Here is a 24,024-nt window from a genome sequence, read left to right as displayed (position 1 = left end):
TTATTTTTGTTGACAAACTCACTCAAATTATCAATTTGAATAAATAAATGAATAACAGGCAAAAACAGACAAAACAAGGCCATATTGAATAACCAAATAATATGTTAGGGTTAGTGATGTGATGGGCTCCTCTGGACCAGCTAGGTTACTGATTCTCCCTCATCTGTTTTACAAGTTGATGGCCTGATCCAAGATAAAAGAGAGCTACTACCCTGAGCTGCTTGCTGCAGTTCCCTGTCCTTCTGCTTTTGGAGTCTCTCTTTTCTTGGCATTATTCTGCAAATTTTGTAATGAGATAAGTCAATGTTGTGCATAATTATCAAGAGTGACTTACATAATCTCTATAAAGCTGACAACACAGTACAAACAATTTTTGTTTCTGTTTTCTGACAGAGTTGAAACATAAGCAGCATTACACTAATAATATACCACAATATACCTCACCAGACTGTCATGTAGCTCAACTTAAGACCTACCTTTTATTTATATAATTACGATTAAACAAAACTAGTGAACTTGTCTAATTTGTAGAACAGTAAAAGTGCCTTTAAATTCTCTGTCTGTCTGTCTGTCTGTCTGTCTGTCTGCCTGCCTGCTTGCCTGCTTGCCTGCCTGCCTGTCTGCCTGCCTGCCTGTCTGCCTACCTGCCTGCCTACATGCCTGTCTGCCTGCCTGTCTGTCTGTCTGCATGCCTGCCTGTCTGTCTGTCTGTCTTCCTCTCTGTCTGCCTGCCTGCCTGCCTGCCTGTCTGTCTGTCTGTCTGTCTGTCTGTCTCTCTCTCCCTCTCTCTCTTCATTAAACAAGACAAACGTCAGTAAACAGCTGGACAAGGCATTGAAATCACGGAGTTTTTTGTTTGTTTATTTTTTAGAAAACGAAAAATGTTCAGCGGCGCTAATGTTGTGGTTCATTTATCACCAAACAACGTCATTACCTGCAGTGGCGGACTCAGGGGGGGGGGGGGGGGGGGGGGGCAGGGGCGACCGCCCCCCCTCGTGCCTCCTTGGTTGAAAAAGCGCGCTAAAGTGCCGTAAAGAGTGGCGAATTACGAGAGAAAATCCGATAATGTGCTCAATGAGTGCCCTTCTAATGCCCTTACAGTGCCTACCTGGTTGAAAAATTGCTCTCTAGAGTGGTGAATATGAGAGAAAGTGCCTTATTGGCTGCCCTTTACATAGGACAAAAAGTATTGGGTGCCCTCTATGGTGCCCCTTCATACAATTAATTATGATGATGTGCCCTCTAGAGCAAGAATATGGCAAAACGAAAAAACATGTTGTGGTAAGATAATGAGGTGCAGACGTTCCACTCTTTGGTAGCTGACGAAAGGGGAATGAGAAAGAGGCGTTGCTTTCATGTGGCGTGCGTCGCTATAACGAACTGTAACATCGAGTGGTCCTGAAATCTGCATTGGATAACGAAGCAAAAAGAATATTAAGGGGGCTCAGCTTAGCTCAGTTGGTAGGGCATCCCCCCCATGGGCCTCGGCCAGCAGCGGACCCGGGTTCGATTCCAGCCAGGTCGTTCTCTGCATGTCACTCCCCTCTCTGCCCCATTTCAACTCTGTCTCTACACTATCAATAAAGCATAAAAATGCCAAAAAAAATCTTTAAAAAAAAATTATAATAATAATATTAAGAGTATGCCCGTACCATGGCCCATAGTGGAAAAGCGCAATTAGATGCCAAGTTTGAAACACGATAAAGTAATCTCATCTGCACTGTCCCTGTTTTTCCAATGCACCCTTTTGGCTAGATTATGTTACGTTAGTAAACGACAACGCAAATGGTTGCCAACAATGACACAATAAAGTACAATAAAATACTAATTTCCATTGTTAAAAACAATCTATTCCCTTCATTTACCTTTTCAGTTTTAGCCACACCCCATTTAGAACGTTCAGGTCTCAGAGGGGGCTTAATATCTATGCTGAATACAGACAGAGTTGCTACTCTCTGGCATCCTACAGTGTGTGAGGCAGGTGATACAGCAAGTTTTCTTTAAAGTTGTAAAGATTGATATACACCAATGATTCATCACTAAATACTAATGTACACTGCAAGTGCTTTTATAGGATAGCTGTACACATTGCCTGGATTCCTAGCAAAGGAACTAGCTAACTAAAGCTCATTTAAGAGTGGGGTTAGCATTGGGCCACCCCTATTATTACAGAATGCCAAGGAGAGAAAGAAAGCTGAAAGACATAAAGAAGGAGTTGAAAAATGCTGCAAGAGGTAGCTCTTCTTTGAAGGGATGGATCCAGAGCTGCAACAGCCAGGGAGGAGATAAGGAGAAAGGTATGCCAAGTCATCTCATTGCTAGCTATAGTGCATTCCGTTTTTGTATGGACTCAATTCAACACTAGATTTGCCCATAACTATACTTTTTGAAAATATTAAGCCCCCCACTCTTTTTAAAATTGTGTTGTGATGCTCTCCCTACGGTTAAATAAAGTCACAATTAATCTTGATTAAAATAAACAGGCATTTATACCAAGTTGAATCATTTTGGAATTTATATTTCTCAGATTGGCAAAGGATCAATTACACACTACATATTAGCATGTCACTACCAATTCAGCACCAATTAATTTATAAATGAATTGGTGAAAATGTCTCTGATTTGCATATAAATATGCAAATCAGAGACCTTTTTAAAACATGAATTTAATAAATGTTTCAATCGAGTCTGAAGTGAAGGGGTCTCACAACTTTAAGAAGACAATGCATGTAAAGGTTTGTCACACAGAGCCATATGTTGGATTATAACTGAGTCTGTTGCATATTTAAGATAATCTGTAACATTGTCAAGAACGCTAATTTTGCACAAAAAACATTTGACTTAAACATTTAAATTTACTAACCATTGAGTTTTTGCATGACACTGAGGGGGGTCAATTCCAATCAAGGCAAGAGGGCTAGTGGTAGTGCAGGCTGACTCTATTGTTATACAATTATTTTACAATATAGTTCAATTATATTCAATTATTATAATACAAATATTGTTATTTGCTCCACGTTAGATAAAGAAAGCACCGACAATGAAGACAGAGATATCAGAGAGGCAGGAGATGCAAGGCAGATAGATGATAATGAAGATGAAGATATAAGAGAGAGACATGATGAAGATGATGATTATGAAGATGATGATGATGAAGATATTAAGGACAGAGAGGATGCAGGTGACGCTAGGGAGAGAAATGAAGAAGATGATGATGATGGTGACAGCACAGGCAGTGAAGACAGAGATATCAGAGAGCCAGGAGATGCAAGGCACATAGAGGATCACAAAGATGAAGATATTAGAGAGGGAAATGATGAAGATGATACCAGGGAGAGAGATGATGACGACGAAAATGATGAAGTTAAGCCAAGCGAGGATGAAAATGATGACAGGGAGGGACATGATTCAATGGACACAGCATCAAATAACATGAATACTGCTCTTCTGTCGTCCTTACAATTTCCCACTGATCCAGCTCATGTTCAAAAGCACAGCATAGACCACCACTCTGGGAGATTTGTTGAGTTCTGTTGCTCTATTGGACCTTGTCAACCAGCTGTAAATTAACCAAAGACAGATGGCCGTTCATTCCACAGGGAGTGGTATCAAGATAATCCCTGGCTAGAATATTCTGTGGAAAATGATTCTATGTTTTGTTTTAGTTGCCGCCTTTTCTTGAAAGAGGAAAAGTATGAGAATAAAACCAACTGGAGAACTGTAGGAGTTAACAATTGGAAAAAAGAAACAGAAAAAATAAAGGAACATAAACAAACAGAAGCACATATGGTAAGCATGGTAAGGTGGAGCAACTTCAGACAAAGACCACTGGAAGAAGCTTTCAGGAGGGCAGACATAGAAGAAAAAGCCAAAAAAGAACAGGAGCGACAACGAAACAGGGAATTAATGACAAGGCTGGTAGACATCACACTGTATCTTGCACGGCAAGATGGGGCGTTCAGGGGTCATGATGAAAGTAGAACATCTTTGAACAAAGGACATTTCCTTGAACTTGTTCAGCTACTTGCAAAATATGATTCCACCCTCAAAAGGCACCTTGATGACATAAACCATATCCAGTCTCAACAGAAAAAACCACAGATGTCGCTGTTGTCCTATAAGACACAGAATGACATTATCAAGGCCCTTGCCACCTATGTCAGAAGAGTCATTCTCAAAGAAATAGATGAGTCAAAGTTATTCTCCATTCTCTTGGATGAGACCACTGATGTTTCCCATGTCGAACAAGTGTCCTTCGTTGTTCGCTTTTTCCATCAGATGGAAATCAAGGAGAGATTCTTACAAGTTTGCGATGTGACGGGAACAACAGGAAAGGAATTGGAGAATGTTGTAATGACACTCCTTGAGGAGAATGGACTGAAGTTGGAAGATGTCAGGGGCCAAGGCTACGATGGAGCTGCAAATATGAGTGGAAGCTACAAGGGTCTGCAGTCGCGAATTCAGAGCCATAATGACAACACTTTATACGTGCACTGCCATGCCCACTGTCTGAACCTGGTCTTGGTTGAGAGTGCCAAATCAAACCAGCATTTTGTTAGGTTTTTCAACTTAGTGGAAAGTCTATACACATTTTTTGCCGGATCTACAAAACGCCATGCTGCGCTTGTTAAAATGCAACAGTCCATGTACCCTGACCAAAGGGTCTGTGAATTGAAAAGGCTGTCTGACACAAGGTGGGCATGCAGAGAAGACGCTCTGAGGTCCCTGAAGAAGGTTCTTTCTGCCGTCGTTAAGCTGCTTCGGAACATGGCTGACAGTGATCCACCAGACGCTGCAGCAGGTGATGCCCGGATGCTCCTGCGTAGCATAGATTTTGAGTTCATTGCAATGAACTCATGCATTTCAATGCATGGAGATTACCACACCCATTTTCAATGAGACTGCCATCGCATCTGCTTCACTGCAGAAGAAAGACCTTGACTTGACAACATCATACACCATTGTGGAGGGAGTTATACAGAGAGTAAAAGCAATGAGGAAGGATGAGGAGTTCAAGGTCCTTTTTTCAAAGGCAAAAGGGAACTCAGAGGCAGCAGGAATTGAGGTTCCAGATGAAATTCCTGGACAAGCGAGACGCAGAAAGGTACCCCAAAAGTACAAATACAGCACCAAATCTGCTACGGAGGACTACCAAGCCCAAGACCTGGAGGAGCACTACCGGGGAAAGGTTTTCTTTACCTTCCTTGATACACTCTCCCAGGAGCTACACCGGAGGTTCAAGGGGAAGGATGAGACACCAACTGGGTTAATTCTTTCAGGCCTTCACTGCCTTACCATCCCAAGTCACTGGAAAGGCATGACAAATGACAGAGTTGCTCGATCTGTCAAAGATGTATGCAGATTTTATGATGTGGAGGAAGAAAATGTTGTCACCGAGCTCAAGGTGTTCCACTCATCATATGCTCTTCCCCCCAGCAACGTGAAAGCTGTGTTAAAGTGCCTGAAAGACAATGATGTGCAATCAGTTTTCCCTGGTCTGACTTTGCTACTAAAAATATATGCAACAATCCCGGTGACAACTGCTTCAGTAGAGCGATCATTCTCTAAACTGAAGCTAATAAAAACCCAGCTCAGAAACCGATGTGGGGAAAGTAGGCTCTCGGATCTTCTGCTGCTTTCCATCGAAAGGGATATTCCAATTGACTATAACGAGGTCATTGACATCTACAAACACATGGCCAAAAGAAGAATTCTCCTATGACTCCACCACCCACCATCTCCGTCCCCTGACAACTAAGCTCCCAAATCATAGCTTTCATTGTCATTATCACATCTGTTTGTGAAATACATGTTTATAGTTCCCTCTGTGTTTTGCTGTGTTGTTTGTTGAATAAATATTGTAAATGTTTTATAGTTTCCTGTGTGGTTTTATCATAGAGGTGTAGTTATAATTGTAATTGTCAGTACCACATCATTAATTACTTTTATCTAGATCTCCTTATAATTTAATGCTTATCTTAATCAAGGATGAGGACTATTTCATCATACATGATGCATCATAGCTTTTGCACGCTGGTGGGGGCCCGTGTTGGGCAGAATGTGCCCTTTTAATTTTTTCGCCCCTGCCCTTCAAACAGTCTGAGTCCGCCACTGATGTTAGGGTTAGTGATGTGATGGGCTCCTCTTGACCAGCTAGGGTTACTGATTCTCCCTCATCTGTTTTACAAGTTGATGGCCTGATCCAAGATAAAAGAGAACTACTACCCTGAGCTGCTTGCTGCAGTTCCCTGTCCTTCTGCTTTTGGAGTCTCTCTTTTCTTGGCATTATTCTGCAAATTTTGTAATGAGATAAGTCAATGTTCAAGAGTGACTTACATAATCTCTATAAAGCTGACAACACAGTACATACAATTTTTGTTTCTGTTTTCTGAGTTGAAACATAAGCAGCATTACGCTAATAATATACCACAATATACCTCACCAGACTGTCATGTAGCTCAACTAAAGACCTACCTTTTATTTCAATAATTACGATTAAACAGTGAACAACAACAACAACTAGTGAACTTTTCTAATTTGTAGAACAGTAAAAGTGCCTTTAAATTCTCTGTCTGTCTGCCTGCCTGTCTGTATGTCTGCCTCTCTGCCTGCCTGCCTACCTGCCTGCCTGTCTGTCTGTCAGTCTGCCTGCTTACCTGCCTGCCTACATGCCTGTCTGTCTGTCTGTCTGTCTGCCTGCCTGTCTGTCTGTCTGTCTGTCTGTCTGCCTCTCTGTCTGCCTGCCTGCCTGCCTGCCTACCTGCCTGCCTACCTGCCTGTCTGTCTGTCTGTCTGTCTGTCTGTCAGTCTGCCTGCTTACCTGCCTGCCTACATGCCTGTCTGTATGTCTGTCTGTATCTGTCCCTCTCTCTCTTCTTTAAACAAGACAAACGTCAGTAAACAGCTGGACAAGGCTTTGAAATCACGGAGTTTTTTTGGTTTTGTTGATTTTTTAGAAAACGAAAAATTTTCAGCGGCGCTAATGTTGTGGTTCATTTATCACCAAACAACGTCATTACCTGTTTGTCTGATACTGCGGGTCAGAGAAGAAGTGGCTGCAGCCGTTTGGCGCTCATCTATATGAGGAAGAGGAGGAGGAGGGAGGGGCTTGCGATTGCAGCGGAGCATGTCGGGGCGAAATTCACACAAGAACTCCAATAAATGCCCCGTCAGATATCAAAACACATTTGGGGGGAATTGATGACAGAGGGAGTCATTTTTAAATATTGATGAATGAAGAAAAAATTGGGCTCCAGCAGAAGGGCAATTTTTTCATCCAGGGCAAAAGGGCCAGTGCTTGAGCACCACTAGGGGTCTCTCTGTGCACGTGCCATTGTATAGCCCATATTCACAAATCACAATTCGTCTCATAGGGCTTTAACATGGTGTGACATCCTCTGTCCTGACGATCAATACTTGAAGATCACAATTTGACTCAGTGCGCGTAGAACAATCAAATCCGCCTCGGCGTATCTTCAGCGGAACATGGAAGAGTTCAGAGTTCAGTAAAGTTGGAAAGATATTTATAGATTCAGATTTCCAGGATCAATGAGTCAAAAGTGAAACGTTGTTAAAACACAAGCGCCGCATAATTCCCTCCGTAGCAAGGTGGACAACGGGCTACAGGCCAGTTATCATCAATAAGAGCCGTCCTCCGTGATGGACACAGAACATTGGTGTCTATGTGCAGCCTTCTGTGAAACGAGTGCGCGGGACCGTCTACAATGTGCAACACCGAAAAAAGATATTACAAAAATATTCAATAACTTCACTGTAATACTGTACTTTCTCACCAATGTAATGTCAGAGGTCTATGATCTCTTGCTGGCTATGCTACAGTACTTAGTTTGGAAAAATGTGTATTTGTATTATTTTTGGAAGTATTTATGATGGGAAATATTCCATACCTTCACTGTTATACTGTATATCCCACCAAAACAACGTCTCCTGCTAGCTTTGCTACAAAGCAATATAAAAACACTTTGCTCAATAATTCCATAGAGACTGATATGCCGGTTTTCAGGACCTCTCTGACTATCAATATACTGAAGATCAAACTATTTTACTGTGTAGATTAAGAGATTTTTCAAAGTAAAGTCCACCATTTCAAATGTGGAATATATCATTTCTGGATATTTCAAAGTTCTATGAAATCACTTTGCTCAATAATTCCAGAGTGAGACTGATATACCTCTATTCCCACTCCTACTACTACTCCCCTTTCTTGGAATCTGTAACTGTCCTACCCTCTCTTCCAACCGCACCCATGTGTAAAAATCAATCTTGCCGAAACAATATTTCATTTTTTTTGGTTGCAGCGTGAAAGACTTTGTGTTTGTTAAATGTGTGTAGTTTTTTGTGAATTATCTTATCCTTTTATATGGATAATTCTGAGGTTAGATTTGGGTACCCTTTTACACTAGACATAAAATTTGTATTTTCACTAAAATATTACAATGAAGAGGTTACTGCTTACTTCGGGTCCCAGTTAGAGTATTTAGATTTAGTTTTGTTGCCTTAAATTCTTTGATTACGTTGAATTATGCTCTGTAAAATAAGTAGTGTTGTATTTTGGAATATTTTGTGATTTGGCACCAACTATTGCTCCTTTGCTCCATTCGAGCTTGAGTATTTATCACCATTTCACTATCGCAAGTCTTGTAAGTACAGGTAATATATAACAAAATAAATACAAAACGCTAACAATGGAGGAAAAAAATAGTTTTTATAAATGAAATACTGGAGTAGTTGTCAAAAGCATTGTTCTTTATAACAAGGTAAAACTTAAGAAATCAAGAGCAGTCAGACCATATGCACTCAGGAGTTAAATTTTGTATAAAATGGGAACCAAAAACATTTATGTAAAAACACAAACATCACTCAACTGTGATATTAAAACGAAAACGAAATTAGAAAACCTAAACAGCCATGAAGCTAATTTGGTTAAGGGGCGTAAAGTCATGATCAATCCCTTCCTTTTAACCTCGTAATTCCGGTGCCATTATTGGGCCACAACCATCTTCAAACTTTGATATCAAATACACACCTGTAAAGTTCTGTGACTGCATCGTTCACGGTTGCTATCGAGATGAAAAAATCTGTCCACAGAGAGATAGCAATATAAACACCTGGGGACTAGCACACATACTCACAAAGGGAAAACAATACCAGTGTTGTTTTTGCAGCTGGTAATACTATGAAAGGCTGTCACAATGAATCTGTAAAAATGCAAATTAACCACCTTTACTAAAGACAGAGGTTCATTGCTTAGTAATCATTTAAATGTTTCACTACACTAGCAGGCTTTAGTCATGTTTACGAGCTTTACCATGCTTTAACCAAATGCTACATTGCTGTTGCCATGGTCATATTTCTTCATTGTTATTTTAATTAGTTGCCAATCTGCAAGACATCAGGTCATAGTTTATATGAACCAACCAGCAGCCAGAGGGAAGAAGCCAAGGTAGAGTAGAGAACTGAACTCACAGTACAACTGTGAACTGAACTTGGGTCTGGGCAGTTTCAACAGTAATGTGCATTAATATTATATTATCCTGGTGTAAGTGCAAAACTCATTTCATCTTATAATTGTCAATGCAATATATTTTTTTTTACTACTGTTTCGATTTTTATGATGAGCTGTTGGTCGATCTTTGATCTTTGTTTTCTTTTAACTGTTATTTCTACCACTGAGAGGAGATGCACTTAAGTTTTGTTGTACAGCTGTTCAATGACAATAAACGCTTGAATTGAATTGGATATAGCATGCTGCTGATAATAGCAAAGAGAGACCGTTTTGGAGAGACTGTTATTGACAATGAAGAATAACAATCACCCAAATGTTTGGGATTTGTTAACAGAAATGAAGTGACAGAGGTTGAAGATGTCTGTGAAAACATCTGCCAGCTGATCTGCACACACCTTGAGAGCTCGGCCGGGGATCCCATCAGGTCCAGGTGCCTTGCGGGGGTTGATCCAGTTAAGGGATCTCCAATATGACGGGGGGGCAGCGGTCCTCCTGGGCCTCTTTGATCTCCACAGCCGGGGAGTTACTCTCAAAGCGTGCATAAAAAGTGTTCAGATCCTCTGGGAGAGATGCAGACACAACATCAGCACTTCTTGTCTTAGCTTTGTAGTCTGTGATGGTTCTCAGTCCGGCCCACATGTTCCTGGTATTGGAGCCCTTGTAATGGGACTCCACTTTGTCCCTGTAGAGTCTCTTAGCACTGCTAATAGCACTCCGGAGCGCGTACCTGGATTTCATGTATTCCTCCAGATCCCCTGGGATGTAGGCAGCAGTCCGTGCTTTGAGTTTAGCATGGACGTCACCATTAATCCAGGGCTTCTGGTTTGGAAATCTTCGTACTGAAATCGTGGGTACGACGTCATCGATGCATTTGCTGATGTAGCAGATGAGTGCGTCAGTGTACGTGTTGATGTCATCATCCTGGAACACGCACCACTCCGTTGTGCTGAAGCAGTCCTGAAGAGCCGGTCAGGGTCAGTAAGTGGTCAGCGAGCTGGCATCCATGCCAGCTGGCATCAATGCTCCATCAGAAATAGGCGCACCTTGTCGCGCAGCTCATAAGGCGGCTCAGCACATTTCCCCCTTAGAAAAATGCAGGGTTTTTTTTGTAGACCATTTTTAGCGCAATGTCAAGAATATGTTTAAGCTCTGGTTCAAGTGTTTTGCTTGCAGTAGATTCTCTGTGAATAATACAGTGTGTGAAATTTACGTGTGGTGCCACTCGCTTTCAGTCCTGCCTTTTCCTAAGCATCGCTCCAGCCCTGTCTCTACACACACCAATACAGTTTTCCGAAGATAGTCCCTCTTTTTTAGTTTAAAAAAAATGTCCTCACCTGCGCACGTCCACTCCAGTGCGGAGCAAAACAGCATTACGTTGAAAACAAGCAGCTGGGCAGAGTTTAATATATCTGTGGATTCATCTAACTGTAAAGCATATTTCCCTTTCTTAACTCTATCCACCAGCTGGCACTTTATGTTCTGGGCCATGTGTGGGCCATAGTCCCGTTAGATAGCGGCACTGATTCCAACTCATTCAAGCAGCGGTTGTATAATTAATGTTTTGCAAATTATGTGTGGCTTTTTAGCCTGTGCAATTAAATATGCCACCTCAAATGATGACCTTTGAGCTGCGGATGGGATTGTCTGTTGTTTAGTAAGGACTTTCTTTTGGCCTTGAACCTCTCACTCATTCCGCTTATCCGTGTTGTAGTTACCTCATCATGGGTCAACAAAGAGAAAGGAAAAAACTGATGGAAATGTTGTTATTGCATGGTTTATACAAAAATGGGTTAAATATTCCTTATTAAAAAAAGTTTAAATTTTTTTTTTTTTGGACAGCATCTCGCTGTCTCGTCGTACCTCCCCGGGGGGTCGGGATCCCCATTTTGGGAACCCCTGCTCTAGAGAAACAGATTGCCTTCAGGCTTACACTGGGAGTTAGTTGGTGCCCATCTAACCCAAGCCAGGCCCCTTTATTGTTCTACCTTCAAGCTGTATGTGGGTATTTTATTGAAAGTACATGTAAGTCTGTGATTACTGCTACATAGCATGAAAAGCCAAATGGATGGTCATACAGTGTTTATTTAGATCCAATGGCATCATTTCTGCTCTACAAATGTCTCCCCACCAAATGGTGTTGGCGAGTTAATTTTGAATCAAAACAGTGTAAAGCAGGTGTAAAGCACAGGCTTGTCCCTTAGAGTTGTGCAGTGTGCAGATATTCAGCTGGATCCATGCAACTGATGCCCCACCTACACTGAAACAAATCGCTGTAGTTTCTACAATAAAATTATACAGTAACTTCTTGTTTTGTCGTTTTACAAAGTTTATCTGTATATCGCAATGCATCAAGGGCAAAATATAATTACAGTAGCTGACAACATTTTTCCGCAATAACACATTGTATTTTATACCAGGCAAGTTGTATACTCATTAGCACAACCCCAATCAATAGAAAACCTAAGGAAGTCAGGATAGAAACTGGAAGTTAAGTTGTCAAATAAGATACCTGTAAACAAAGCAAAAATAAACATGAAATAATTATCCAAATGACCCCTTTAAAATGTATGAAACCTATTTTTAGATTGGAATATTTATGTATTCAAAACAACTTAAGGTGACTTAAACCAGAGAACATTTGCAACACTATTTTCATCACCCCAATTATATAATAACATCAACGGTTACCATGTGAATTATATTGATTAATTAAATCAGTACTCTGTAAAATGTCAAAGCAATCACACAAATTCAAAGTATATGTTCTAGTTTATAGTCTGTCAAATGATGTTCTCACTGTAGTTTTCATGGAAAATACCACTCATAAAGATCATTGATAACATGGTATTCTTTGTACTTTGAGATGTGGTCACAGGCGAGGCAGACGGGATGGATGAATTCTTTGCTCAAGGTCAAAAGATGAGGAGTGACTTCATAATACTTTCTCCACTCAAAGTAACTCATGTATGCTTCATGGTCCTTGTCCAGGCGCTGCAGATACTCTGCCATACCTTTGGCGTCAGGGAAATCATTTACGTGAATAAAGGAACCATTGGGAAGGAACTGCTCATAGTTTTCCCTTGGTGGACCCAGAACTACAGGGACGGTCCCTGCTGCGAGGGGCCCGTTGACCTTCTCCGTCATGTAGTCCACATGGAGCGAGTTCTCAAATGAGAGATAGAACTTACAACTCGCAAGGGTTGGGTAATAGTCTTCATGTTTCAACTGGTGTCCATTAAAAGCAACACCATAGACATCAACCTTTATGTGTTGGGACAGTTCTTTGTAATATTTCTGTCTCGCAGATGTTCCAGTAGCTGGGTTGCTGTTACTGACAACCCAACAAACCAGTTTGTCTTTCTTGGGCAGAACAAATTCCTCCTTGGTCTCTGTTTCCTTGATTGTCACCTCATCTCTCACTATGATGTCAGCATCTCGTCTGTAAGTCAGTGATAAGTTGAACAGATTTTCTAGACCTGGTATTTTCTTTGTGTTCGTGGGAGATTCCGCATTGAACCAAATCCATTTCTGAAAATGTGGACGTGGCTCCTTGGGCATGTTTTCAAAATGCCAGCTTATGTTTCTCTGGTAGAAGAGGACTCCCTCTGCCTGGCTGTACAATGACCTGTTATCAGTCAGAATGCAGTCATCAATGTGGAAGTGGCTTGAGCAGATTTGGAAATCAAACTTCGCACCAGCAGGCCAGAACCACAGCAGAACGATGGGCTTTTCAGTTGCCCCTGTGGCTTCATAAGTTTTTTGATCATCTACTGTGGACATAGTCTGACACGTGGGAGATTCAGCCTCTAAATATACAAATAAAGTAATAACCCAGCAGATAAAGCCAAGGATAGCGAAGTTTACCACGAACAGCGTTTTACTGGAAGATCCTCTCATCTGTGGAAGAAAAAATAAACTATTGTCACTTTGATAACAACATCATGACTTCAATGGACCATTAGCCAATACAGTCAGCTTTGCACCTGTATCTAGGCACAACAGGCCTGATAAGCTTCACATTTTCAAGCTTCAAATTTAAGCAGCGTGCTTGAGGCTGAATTAAAAAGCATATATTGCCAGCAAATTATCATTAAAAAACTTCAGGAATAGATTAGACTGTAGGATTCATTGAATTTGATTGAATAATTTAATTGAATAATATGTATGTGCTTTTCTGTCATCACTATTGTTGCATATCAGGTGGTTTGCTGGGTTTGAAGTGTTCTATTTTGATTTAGTTGTATTTGTTGCCATATGCACGCAGGAAATTCAAGTTCACTAGGTATATTCCCTAAAGCCAGGGTGCCTTTGAGGGGAACGGCCTCACGGTGAAGGATGCAAGGTCTGCACTTAGCAGCTTCATTGAGTGAAACCAACAACCTTTGATCAATAGCAATGTCTCATAATGTGGCCAGTGACTAAATAAATGGTTAAAAAGGCAGTGTCATACATGCAGAAGGTGATTTTAATCTATGCTGGTGTCAATATGCTATAAACCAAAACACCTCTACTGCTGCATCACCCCTCACCTGAACAAGATTTCTGTTCTGTTGAACGCCTCTTAGCGGGGACTCTCCCCCTGTGTTGCTCAAACTATTTTAACATATGACATATCCTTGTACAACAATCATGCCTATGTGACCGCATCTCCAAAGAAAACATTCATCATTATCTTTATGACTGGTACAAATCCCAGCTACAGCTCTAGCTACCATACACACTAATAAGTCATCAATTACTCAGCTTCTAGGTGTTTTTCATAAATCGCCCAGGATCGGTCTGTCTATGTCACGCAAAAGCATTGTATTGATAGGAGCTAGCACAATATATTTACTAAATAAAGTTTAAAAAGTAGCACCAGCATGTATGATTAACTTGTGAGCAGCAGTGTGAAAGATGGACCACAATAAACAAAAGTCTGTGTACAGGAGGGACAACAGGAAATCAAACACTATCAGAAGGTAAATGAAAGACACGTTAGAAAAAGGCTTGCCGGAGAGCAGACATTCAGTATAACTGGTTTTACTTATTGGGTTAGTAGGAAGGGCGAGGTGTGTGATCTGATCACAAAAGAGAGTTAATTAAAGGATAATTAACTCTCCTCGTTGAGTTTGAAGCTCTGTTTTAAAGCAAGAATGGACAAATGGAAATACATTTATTGTTCTTACTACGTGAGACTATTTTACATGTGTACAAGGGATGTTTCCTACTGAGAAGTCATAAGGGAGAGGGGGGGGGGGGGTGTTGAGTCACTGGCCACATTATGAGAGACATTGCAAAAAAAAATCTCCGACAGGCAGAGACCCAACGCGAGTCGCTTTCTACCAGCACCACGTCTGAACGAATCCGCGTTAAACAGAACTCTACTCTACGCGAACCTGAGTGACTGAGAGACAGAGAGCTGTTCTGTGAGTGATTGAGCAGGCCAGAACCACAGCAGAACGATGGGCTTTTCAGTTGCCCCTGTGGCTTCATAAGTTTTTTGATCATCTACTGTGGACATAGTCTGACACGTGGGAGATTCAGCCTCTAAATATACAAATAAAGTAATAACCCAGCAGTGTGTGAAGGGGATGAGCGCTGTGACGCTGTGCGCTGTGACGCAAAGGCACACTCATGCAGGTAGGGACATTTAATCTCTGCTTTTGACCCATCTGGTGCAGTACACACAGAGCAGTGAGCAGCCATGTACGGCGCTAAGGGAGCAGATGTTGGGGGAGTAAGGTGCCTTGCTCAGGGGCACTAGACAGGGTAGGGAGACTCTTGGATTTTTGGACAGATCAATCCAGGTTCCGTGGAGTCGAACCAGAGACCTTCTCTGCCCATAGTCCAAGTTTCTGCCACTAGACCACCGCCTCTCTTTATGAAATAATTGAAAGGAAAAAAACTAAATATTATCCACATATTATTTGATATTTATAATGATTATAAATTCTAGTCGGATTGACCCATTAACTTCTTTCTTTCAGTATCCATTCATAATAGATATTTCATCATCAGATTTATAGTTAAACATACTGACTCAATATTCACTTGATTAGAGGTTAATGTCTGTTTAAGATAGAACTATTAAAGATTACAGAACAGTAACTGTAGTTTATACATAACAGAATTCAATACAAGAGACTTATGAAAATAAATACTTATCATAGTTTAAGGAACAAGTCAATCATCTTATTCTTTAGAAGAATTAGGTTTTTCTCAATTGAATAAAAAATATGTTCTTACCTTTCCTGTGTCAGTGCTGGATTTGCTGTGATATGATCATACACCTCGGTCTGATATAAAGGTCCCTGCCTATTTACCTTCTGTTGATGTTCGATTTCCCGTTGCCCCGCCTCTACACAGACTTTTGTTTTTTGTGTGAACAGCAGAAAAACCGACACACAGCCCTGACAATATTATTGAGAATGTAATGGTCACAGTTGTTGTTTTGTTGTTGTATTTGAGTTTACCATAAAATATCACGTATATCATCTAAAGCTGCTTGTACACATGTGTAGAGTTGGACATATTTCTATATGTGCAGCCCTGAGACACCGTGAGACATCAATCCTGTGTGACGACCAATAGCCCCACAGAGCTTGGCAATGGAAACAGCCAATGAGAGAGCGGAGGGGGCGAGACAAGGAGAGGACCGAGGACGGCAACAGGTGATGGATGCGACCGCAGAGCTCCCGCATGCTGGAGTGGAGTGAGTGAGAGAAGTTGATTTAAAGTTTAGCAACTAGCTCCTCGCGCCGGGGACCCGGTCCGGGAACGAGGACAGCTTGCAGTCTCGCCGCTGCAGATCCTGGAAGTGCCTGCAGATTGTCGCCGCTGCAGACACTTTGATGAGCCGAAGCTCCGGTTGTATGGAGCCAGAACAGTCTCAAAAGGATTAAATGCACACAGAAATGAATACGTGCGCAAAAAAGATCCACAAATACATTTTCAATGCACACACAAATATGTTTCATTCCATATATAAGTAAAAAAAATTCACATGTAAAATATAAGATTCATAAACATATTTCCGATGCACACACAAATAGAAAAAAAATTCACAAATATATGCATGTAAAAGTATTTGCAATCTTCATCAAATACATATTTGGAGCTTGTTACATTCATATATAAACTGTTGGACCTGCATTTACAAAGTGCTTTTAATTTGTAAACCTCGCTGCATTTGTGTGTGAGACTTTTGAGACTTTTGAGACTCCCCTGACGTGACTCTGTTTCACAAATGCGTTTTTTCTAAGAGGGGATCGTCTGTAGCCAATCAGATGTCTCACTCCTGTACAGCCAATCACGTGAGTGCCATTACACGACGTCATTAAAACGCGCGCAGGCAGCCTGGAGGTTTTTAGCCCGCCAGCCAATAGACATAGAATTAGTAGACGCTGATCCCCGGCTCCTCACACACAGTGAACGATGACAACAGAAAAGGGCTGTTGATGACGCGACAGTTTTGCTGAAATAAAGTGACACCCAGCGGGTCAAAATGCTTATGTTATCGTGTCTTAGCGCAGCGGTTCCCCGGTCTTGTTTCCAAACTGCGTTGCTAATTCAACAGCTGCAACAGCTTGAAGCTACACGGAGGCAGCTAGCTTCCACACACAGTCAGCACGGACACCCGATACTAACTACTACCAAGTGTTTGCTTCTAACCTGACGGTGTTTGAGAAACAGTGTCATGAGAGCCGTGGGATTAAGTCAGCGGGTTTTTGCGCTGTTCCCACCGCAGTTAGCATGGTGGCTAGCCCGCTAGCCCCGTTATCAAAGTTCGTTATAACCGTATGTGACCGTACACACATGCTGTAAGTGCTCTAACCAGCCACCATCAGCCGGACAACGCCGCTGGCTTAACACACTTGTCACATTAATCATAGAGTCGTAGTTGTGATTTAGGTTTATTGTGATTTAGGGAATGAAACAGGAAGTTAGAGGTCCGGAAATGACGCCGGGCGGAAATTATGTTTTTAGTGGACCAATCACAGCCAAGTGCTATCCGTGGGCTGTCCGCCATTTCGACATGTAGTTAGAAAAATGTGTTAAGCCAGCGGCGTTGTCCGTGAGTAGTACCCTGCCACATGTGAGTCGACGAGCAGCCACGTGTCCGTGTTGGGAACGATTTATCACTTTGAACTGTATGTGTGAACCATGAGTGGACTTTGAATGTGAAAGATGTGTGTCATTTAATATACTGTGAATCAAGTGCATGTTGGTACAGGGCATTGATATCTTGTGTTCTAGTTAATGTGCCTTTTCAGTTATAATCACTCACCGGTGAATAGGACAGGTGTTTTGGTTTAGAAGTGTCTCCAGCAGAAATAAGTGTTTTAGGTTCAATTTAAATAAACAAGTTAACTGTAACTTTTTCTATGGTTCATTCCACCTGTTACACATGCACTGAACTCTGGAGACCGTCTGGACTTTCTCTGGAGGAGGTGAACGCAAATGTCCAAGTGAGAGCCTCAAGATGTGGGGGTCAATGTACAAAAACATGTGATCTCTGCAGCAGAATGAATACGTTACGTCTTGCCCCTGCCTGCTGCACCACCCCTGCCAAGGAGTTGTTGCTGTTGTGAATGCCTCTTAGCAGAGAATCTCCTGCTGCTTCGTACATGTGTGACAGGAAAACTGCATAGAAAGTCCGTACCAATACTATGGTGATCCTCCACGGGACATAAAACAGTTACAGTTAGGCAATTTCCAGTTGTCTATCAGGGAATGCATTTCTGGCTTTGTAAGGAATTGACTTTTATTTTCAATGTATCTACTTCATAAACAAACTGTGTTTTGTGTGTTATTTCTGGAGTAGTTAATGAGTCTTTAATGAAGCTATTTGTGCCACAGTGTGTCGTCTTTACTACTGAGGAGTACATTATTTATGAATTACTTAAAGCTTAGTTTCCCCAAACAACTTTTGGTCATATTTGCTGACACCATATTTTTGATGGTTGTAGATGAGGCTGAAAATTTGGCTCCTCCAGCTCAAACAACATTTCATAATGCAATTTAACAGAATCTAATGCTCCCTATTCTAAACCACCAATCCCCATTCCGGGTTCTTGCTTTCACGTGTTAATTTGAGCTGTTTACAGACATGCCCTGTACTCTGGCTAATCTCCTTAAATTCGAGAGAGGGGCTTCTACGGTGGCCCTGAGAGCTCAATGAACAGCAACTTAAGAAAACACATGCAAGTTGACAAAACACAAGCAAAGTAAGAAAACATCTTCATCAATTTCACAACACATGACAGAAACGCGCAGCAAATAGACAAACGTTAGTCTATTTGCTCTGCAAATAGACTAACGCCTTTTGTCTATTAGTCTATTAGTCTGTTAACGCCCTGCAAATAGACAAACGTTTGCCTATTTGCAGGGCGTAGGTCTATTTGCTGCGCGTTTCTATAATGTGTTGTGATGTGTTGTGAAATTGATGAAGATGTTTTCTTACTTTGTGGATCCCCGAACTCTCTGGACCCACTGGTTGTCGTCGCTCCGCAGATCAGCTGTGTGTCGGTTGTCCGTTGTTCACACGCGCTGTGTGTCCGCTGCTGACGGTGGAGCTGCTGGTTTATCTCCTACATTTCCTTCAAGAACAAGTTGGTTCATCTACTAAAGTAAATGTCATGACTCTACAGTATGAAGATGCGCATCTTTCGGTCTGTTTATAACAATCAAAGCCTCGTTGGAACAAATGAGTGGATTCAGAAGGTGAAACGCTGGAGTGCTTTTACTCTGAAACGGGTTCGGAAACTGATGTAAATACGTTTGTGTCATAGACAGATAAACATTGTGGTTCACAGCAGAATAAACAGAGAAGATGATTTTTTACCTGAGTTTTAATGTTTACCTGATGAATTTATGTCACAAACAAATGGTTGCAACACTTTCTGTATGCTTTGTCAATAAAGGCAATCAAGAATTTCTGTTGATGGATTCCATTCCCTTGTTTTTTTATTATGAAGTATTTGATGGAGCGTAAGACGCACAACTTCATATTGTGTAGTACTGGTATTTATTTGAGTACATGGGACTTCTTACATAAAAGGCAATGATCATATTTGTGACCACTGCTCTGCATGATTTTCTGCGTGCATTCGTGCAGGTTCATGACGTTTCTAACATGGGACATGTGCAAAAAATATATAAATAATAAATGGTTAAAAAGGCAGTGTCATACATGCAGAAGGTGATTTTAATCTATGCTGGTGTCAATATGCTATAAACCAAAACACCTCTACTGCTGCATCACCCCTCACCTGAACAAGATTTCTGTTCTGTTGAACGCGTCTTAGCGGGGACTCTCCCCCTGCGTTGCTCAAACTATTTTAACATATGACATATCCTTGTACAACAATCATGCCTATGTGACCGCATCTCCAAAGAAAACATTCATCATTATCTTTATGACTGGTACAAATCCCAGCTACAGCTCTAGCTACCATACACACTACTAAGTCATCAATTACTCAGCTTCTAGGTGTTTTTCATAAATCGGCCAGGATCGGTCTGTCTATGTCACGCAAAAGCATTGTATTGATAGGAGCTAGCACAATATATTTACTCAATAAAGTTTAAAAAGTAGCACCAGTGTTGCGGGTGGAAATCAAAGGAGAGGAGTCGTCGTTCTCAAGTTGAAGTTAAGCAAGTTTATTCAGAGGTCACAGGTCAGGAAAACGCGGTGTCCAGCAATTGAACATGCATGGGTCTCTAGTTCTACGCAGGAGGCTGCACAGGAAGAAAGACGCTTAAACAGAGTGCGCACATAGATTATATCCTCTTGGAATATCGCATGATGACGATGTCGTACGTGCACACCAGAGGTGATAATGTTGCTGTATCAGTGCAGCTGCGTTAGTGTGCTGTCTGGGGGAGAGATTGTGGCCCAAGGTCTACTCACTGTCTCTGTGCGAACTGAATCAGGGAGCTGGGATGTGTGATATAAAGTGTTGACTATGAGTATGGTTTAAGGAATATATGTGGTATATCAATATGAGTATGTATTATGTGTTTGGTGTATGTCAATATGTGTATGTGTTATGTGTTTGGTGTTTGGTGTATGTCAATAAATCCCCCTTTCCACACCTGATAGGTGTGGACATCACAGGGAAGGCAAAGGGCAGGAAAAAGGGGAATTATACAAAAAAAAAAAAAAAAATGAAACGTCAACCTATAGCTGTGATATAAGAATCACAGCCACTAAAACCAAAAATGATTAAACTAACAATTGTATTTATAAAATTGTCAAAACCTAGCTGTGATTAAAAGAATCACAGCAATCAATCAAAAATTCAAAACTGACAATTATAGATATAGAATTGTCTAAACATAGCTGTGATTAAAAGAATCACAGCAATCAATCAAAAATTCAAAACTGACAATTATAGATAAATAATTGTCTAAACATAGCTGTGATTTAAAGGAATCACAGCAATCATATCTTATTTAATTAAAACACATGCATGATACTGTGGATTTAGAGAGAAAATGTAACACAAAAAGCAAAATCAACCTCTGACACTGTGGACTCTGTTAAATGCTCAAAAATGAATAGGAAAATAGAAAACATAAGGAAAAATAAAACTCCGGTGTCGGTTCGCAGGTCCCGCCGAGAGGATCTTTATCAGTGTGTGAGAGGGGGTGTGGTGTAGCTCTGAGAGGTTGCTAGCACTTCAGGCTGTATCAGTATTGTGTCTCCCAAGTTCTGTGTGCTTGCTTGGGGAACTGGAGCGCTTAATGCCAAAACATAGCTGTGATTAAAAGAATCACAGCCAGCAAAACAAAATTAATAAAAGTCAATAAAACAGCTTTTCAACAACCAAAGAGAAGAGCTGGATTTCCCTTCTCATCAAACCTGAGCATTGCAGAACAGATCAGCTGTTATTGAACTTTCACTGGGCTCATTTCATCGGAGCAGCAACTTCACCAGACTAAAAACAAAAAACATTGTTATCTCATTCTCACAAGGCCACAGTCGCGGATGAAACTTTTGTATGGGTGTAAGTGGCTTAAATATAATACAAACAGAGAAAGAGAAGGAAAAACTTTGCACATAAACTGTACTTAGAGATGGGCTTTAAAAGGACACCTTAATGTGATGTAGTGAATCACTCATCCTTGAATTTATATTACGAATCAAATTAGTAACTTGTGGAGTATTAAAATGGTCTTTACTATTAGCCCTGCTGTGTCAGGTTAAAATAAAATAAGATATTAAATGATCTGATTTTATGTAGAAATTTGGAGGCCTAAACCGTTTCTCCTTTCCTCTAATGGATTGGATATATTTGAAAAATCTGAAACAACAAATTGCTACCAAACAGTGTAATTTTAACAATTTCTTTGGGAATTCTTTACTTCTGAATGAAGCAAATAAAAACAAACAGACATACAATCATACAACCATGTCTCTTTGTGATGTTTAACGCCAGTGGTAAGCTGTAAGGCTTCTGGCCCTCCCCCTTTTCATCCTGTGCATCCTGTGCTCCAGGCACAACTTATACCCTCTCCATTTTTCAAATTAGTTCTTATTTCAGCCAATGGGCGGGAAGTTGAAGGTGCTGGGGTACAATGTGTCAGGTGGTGCCAAGGAGCGCCTGATTTACCTTTGACCTGGGCCGAGTGTGAAGTAATTTCCTTCACCTCGTACGGTCCAGTCCACCTGGGTTCTGGCCACTTTCTTTTGTGAACCTTAACTCTTACCCAGTCACCGACTTTTACCTTTGGTCCTGCAACTTCCTCCGGATCAGTCGCCAGGGCCCTGGAGACCTGATTGGAGAGAGCTACAGTAACAGCAGTTAAAACCTTCATATAACTTGACATTTCAACGTACATCCAGGGGTGGCACGTGACCTCCATCCCTGGGTGGACCAGGCATAACTCTGCCTGTCAACAGTTCATGTGGCGACAGGTGTGTCTTACCGCCTGGGGACGACCTCATTGTCATCAACACCAATGGCAGGGCTTCAACCCATGTCATTTTAGTGTCTGCACAAACCTTCGCAATTTTGGCTTTCAACGTTTGATTGGCTCTTTCTACAAGGCCTTGTGACTGTGGATGATACACTGAGCCAAACTTGTGGTGAATGCCCAAGGCAGCCTCTACCTCTCTTAGGTGTGTGTTGTTAAAGTGTGTGCCATTGTCTGAGCAGATGAACCGTGGAACCCCGTAACGGGGGATCAAGTCCTTCTGCTGCCACTTGATCACTGACTTTGCATCCTCCCGTCTGGGGGGGATGGCTTCAACCCATCTAGAAAACCTACATACCATTACCAACATGTATCTCATTCCCTGCACTCTCATGTCTGCACCCATATCTGTATAGTCTATACTGATGTCTTGGAAACAGACGGCAGGAACGGGATATGATCCCATGGGTGTTTGGAAAGGTTTTCTAGGATTGTGGTTCCCACAAATGGAACATTCGTCACAGAATAGATTGGAGATGCTCTCGAGATGTGGATGCCACCATAGGGCTGAAATTCTCTGGAAAGTTCTGAGTTTCCCTTCATGGGTGAGGCCATGTGCTTCTTTGAGCAACATGGCACAAAGTTCTGCCGAGGCAACGATGCGTCCATCATGGGACCTCCAGAGGCCTTCTTTAGACTTCAAGGCCCCCTTTTGTCTCCATGTGGACCATTCATACGGTCCAGCTTTTTCCTGAATTTGGATGAGCGTGTCTTCAGTGAGTTCCGTGAACTGAGCTGGGCTGGGGGATGCCATGACCATCTGAGGCGGCGTGTAACCTCCTGCCTCCTTGGCAGCTTGGTCAGCTGCATTATTTCCAGCACTGATTCTGGTTTGGTTGGTGTCGTGTCCTTTGCACTTCATGACAGCCAGGCGTCTGGGCAACAGAACTGCACTCAGGAGGCGTCTCATTGGAACTTGATGTCTGATCGGTTGATCACCGGTAGTCAGGAAGCCTCGTCTCATCCAGGACGGGCCATCAAGCTGAACGGCACCATGTGCGTATGCAGAGTCAGTGTAGACATTTACAATTTGTCCTTGCCCCAACTCTAGGGCTCTTGTGAGGGCTGTGACTTCAGCTAACTGAGCTGAAGCTGGCTGGGGAATGATTCCAGCTTCCAAGGTGGTGTGACTTCCATCTGGGTGCTGCTGCACTACAGCATAGGCAGCCACATTGCCATCTTCTCCTTTGTAGCAGCAACCGTCCGTGTACAGCCAGGCATCAGCATTCAGAATGGGATCTGCACTCAGGTCTGGTCTGAGCTTGTTTTCCTTGATCGCAAGTTCTCCACACACATGGGGTGTACCACTGGCAATGTTGGAGGCCATGTTGTTGATGCTTGGAACAAAGGTTATGTGTGACTGAGTGCACTGGACCTGAAGTTTAGTCTTCCGGGCTGCACTGAAGGTGAACTCTTTGCTCTGGAGGAAAGCTGCAACTCCATGCGGGGTGTGAATCTGAGTTGGATGTCCCATGACGACATGGCTGGTTTTGTCAATGGCTTTCGCTACAGCTGCAACGTATCGGGCACACGAA

At 41.8% G+C, this 24,024-nt stretch overlaps 1 protein-coding gene across 1 annotated transcript; it reads right to left on the bottom strand.

Annotated features, from left to right (window-relative positions):
• Window positions 1-11,590: 11,590 nt before the first annotated feature.
• LOC128432957 (4-galactosyl-N-acetylglucosaminide 3-alpha-L-fucosyltransferase 9) lies at window positions 11,591-16,009 on the bottom strand. Its single transcript, XM_053417746.1, has 2 exons — window positions 15,755-16,009; window positions 11,591-13,423 (listed from the first exon to the last, which is right to left on the bottom strand). Exon 2 carries the CDS (start codon window positions 13,421-13,423, stop codon window positions 12,332-12,334), a length of 1,092 nt encoding a protein of 363 aa, XP_053273721.1. The 5' UTR covers window positions 15,755-16,009; the 3' UTR covers window positions 11,591-12,331.
• Window positions 16,010-24,024: the final 8,015 nt, after the last annotated feature.

Source organism: Pleuronectes platessa, chromosome 3 (genome assembly GCF_947347685.1).
Source record: "Pleuronectes platessa chromosome 3, fPlePla1.1, whole genome shotgun sequence".
Classification (NCBI taxonomy): domain Eukaryota; kingdom Metazoa; phylum Chordata; class Actinopteri; order Pleuronectiformes; family Pleuronectidae; genus Pleuronectes; species Pleuronectes platessa.
The sequence above is the reverse complement of the archived record's forward strand: the minus strand, read 5'-3'. Positions and strand labels throughout refer to the sequence as shown.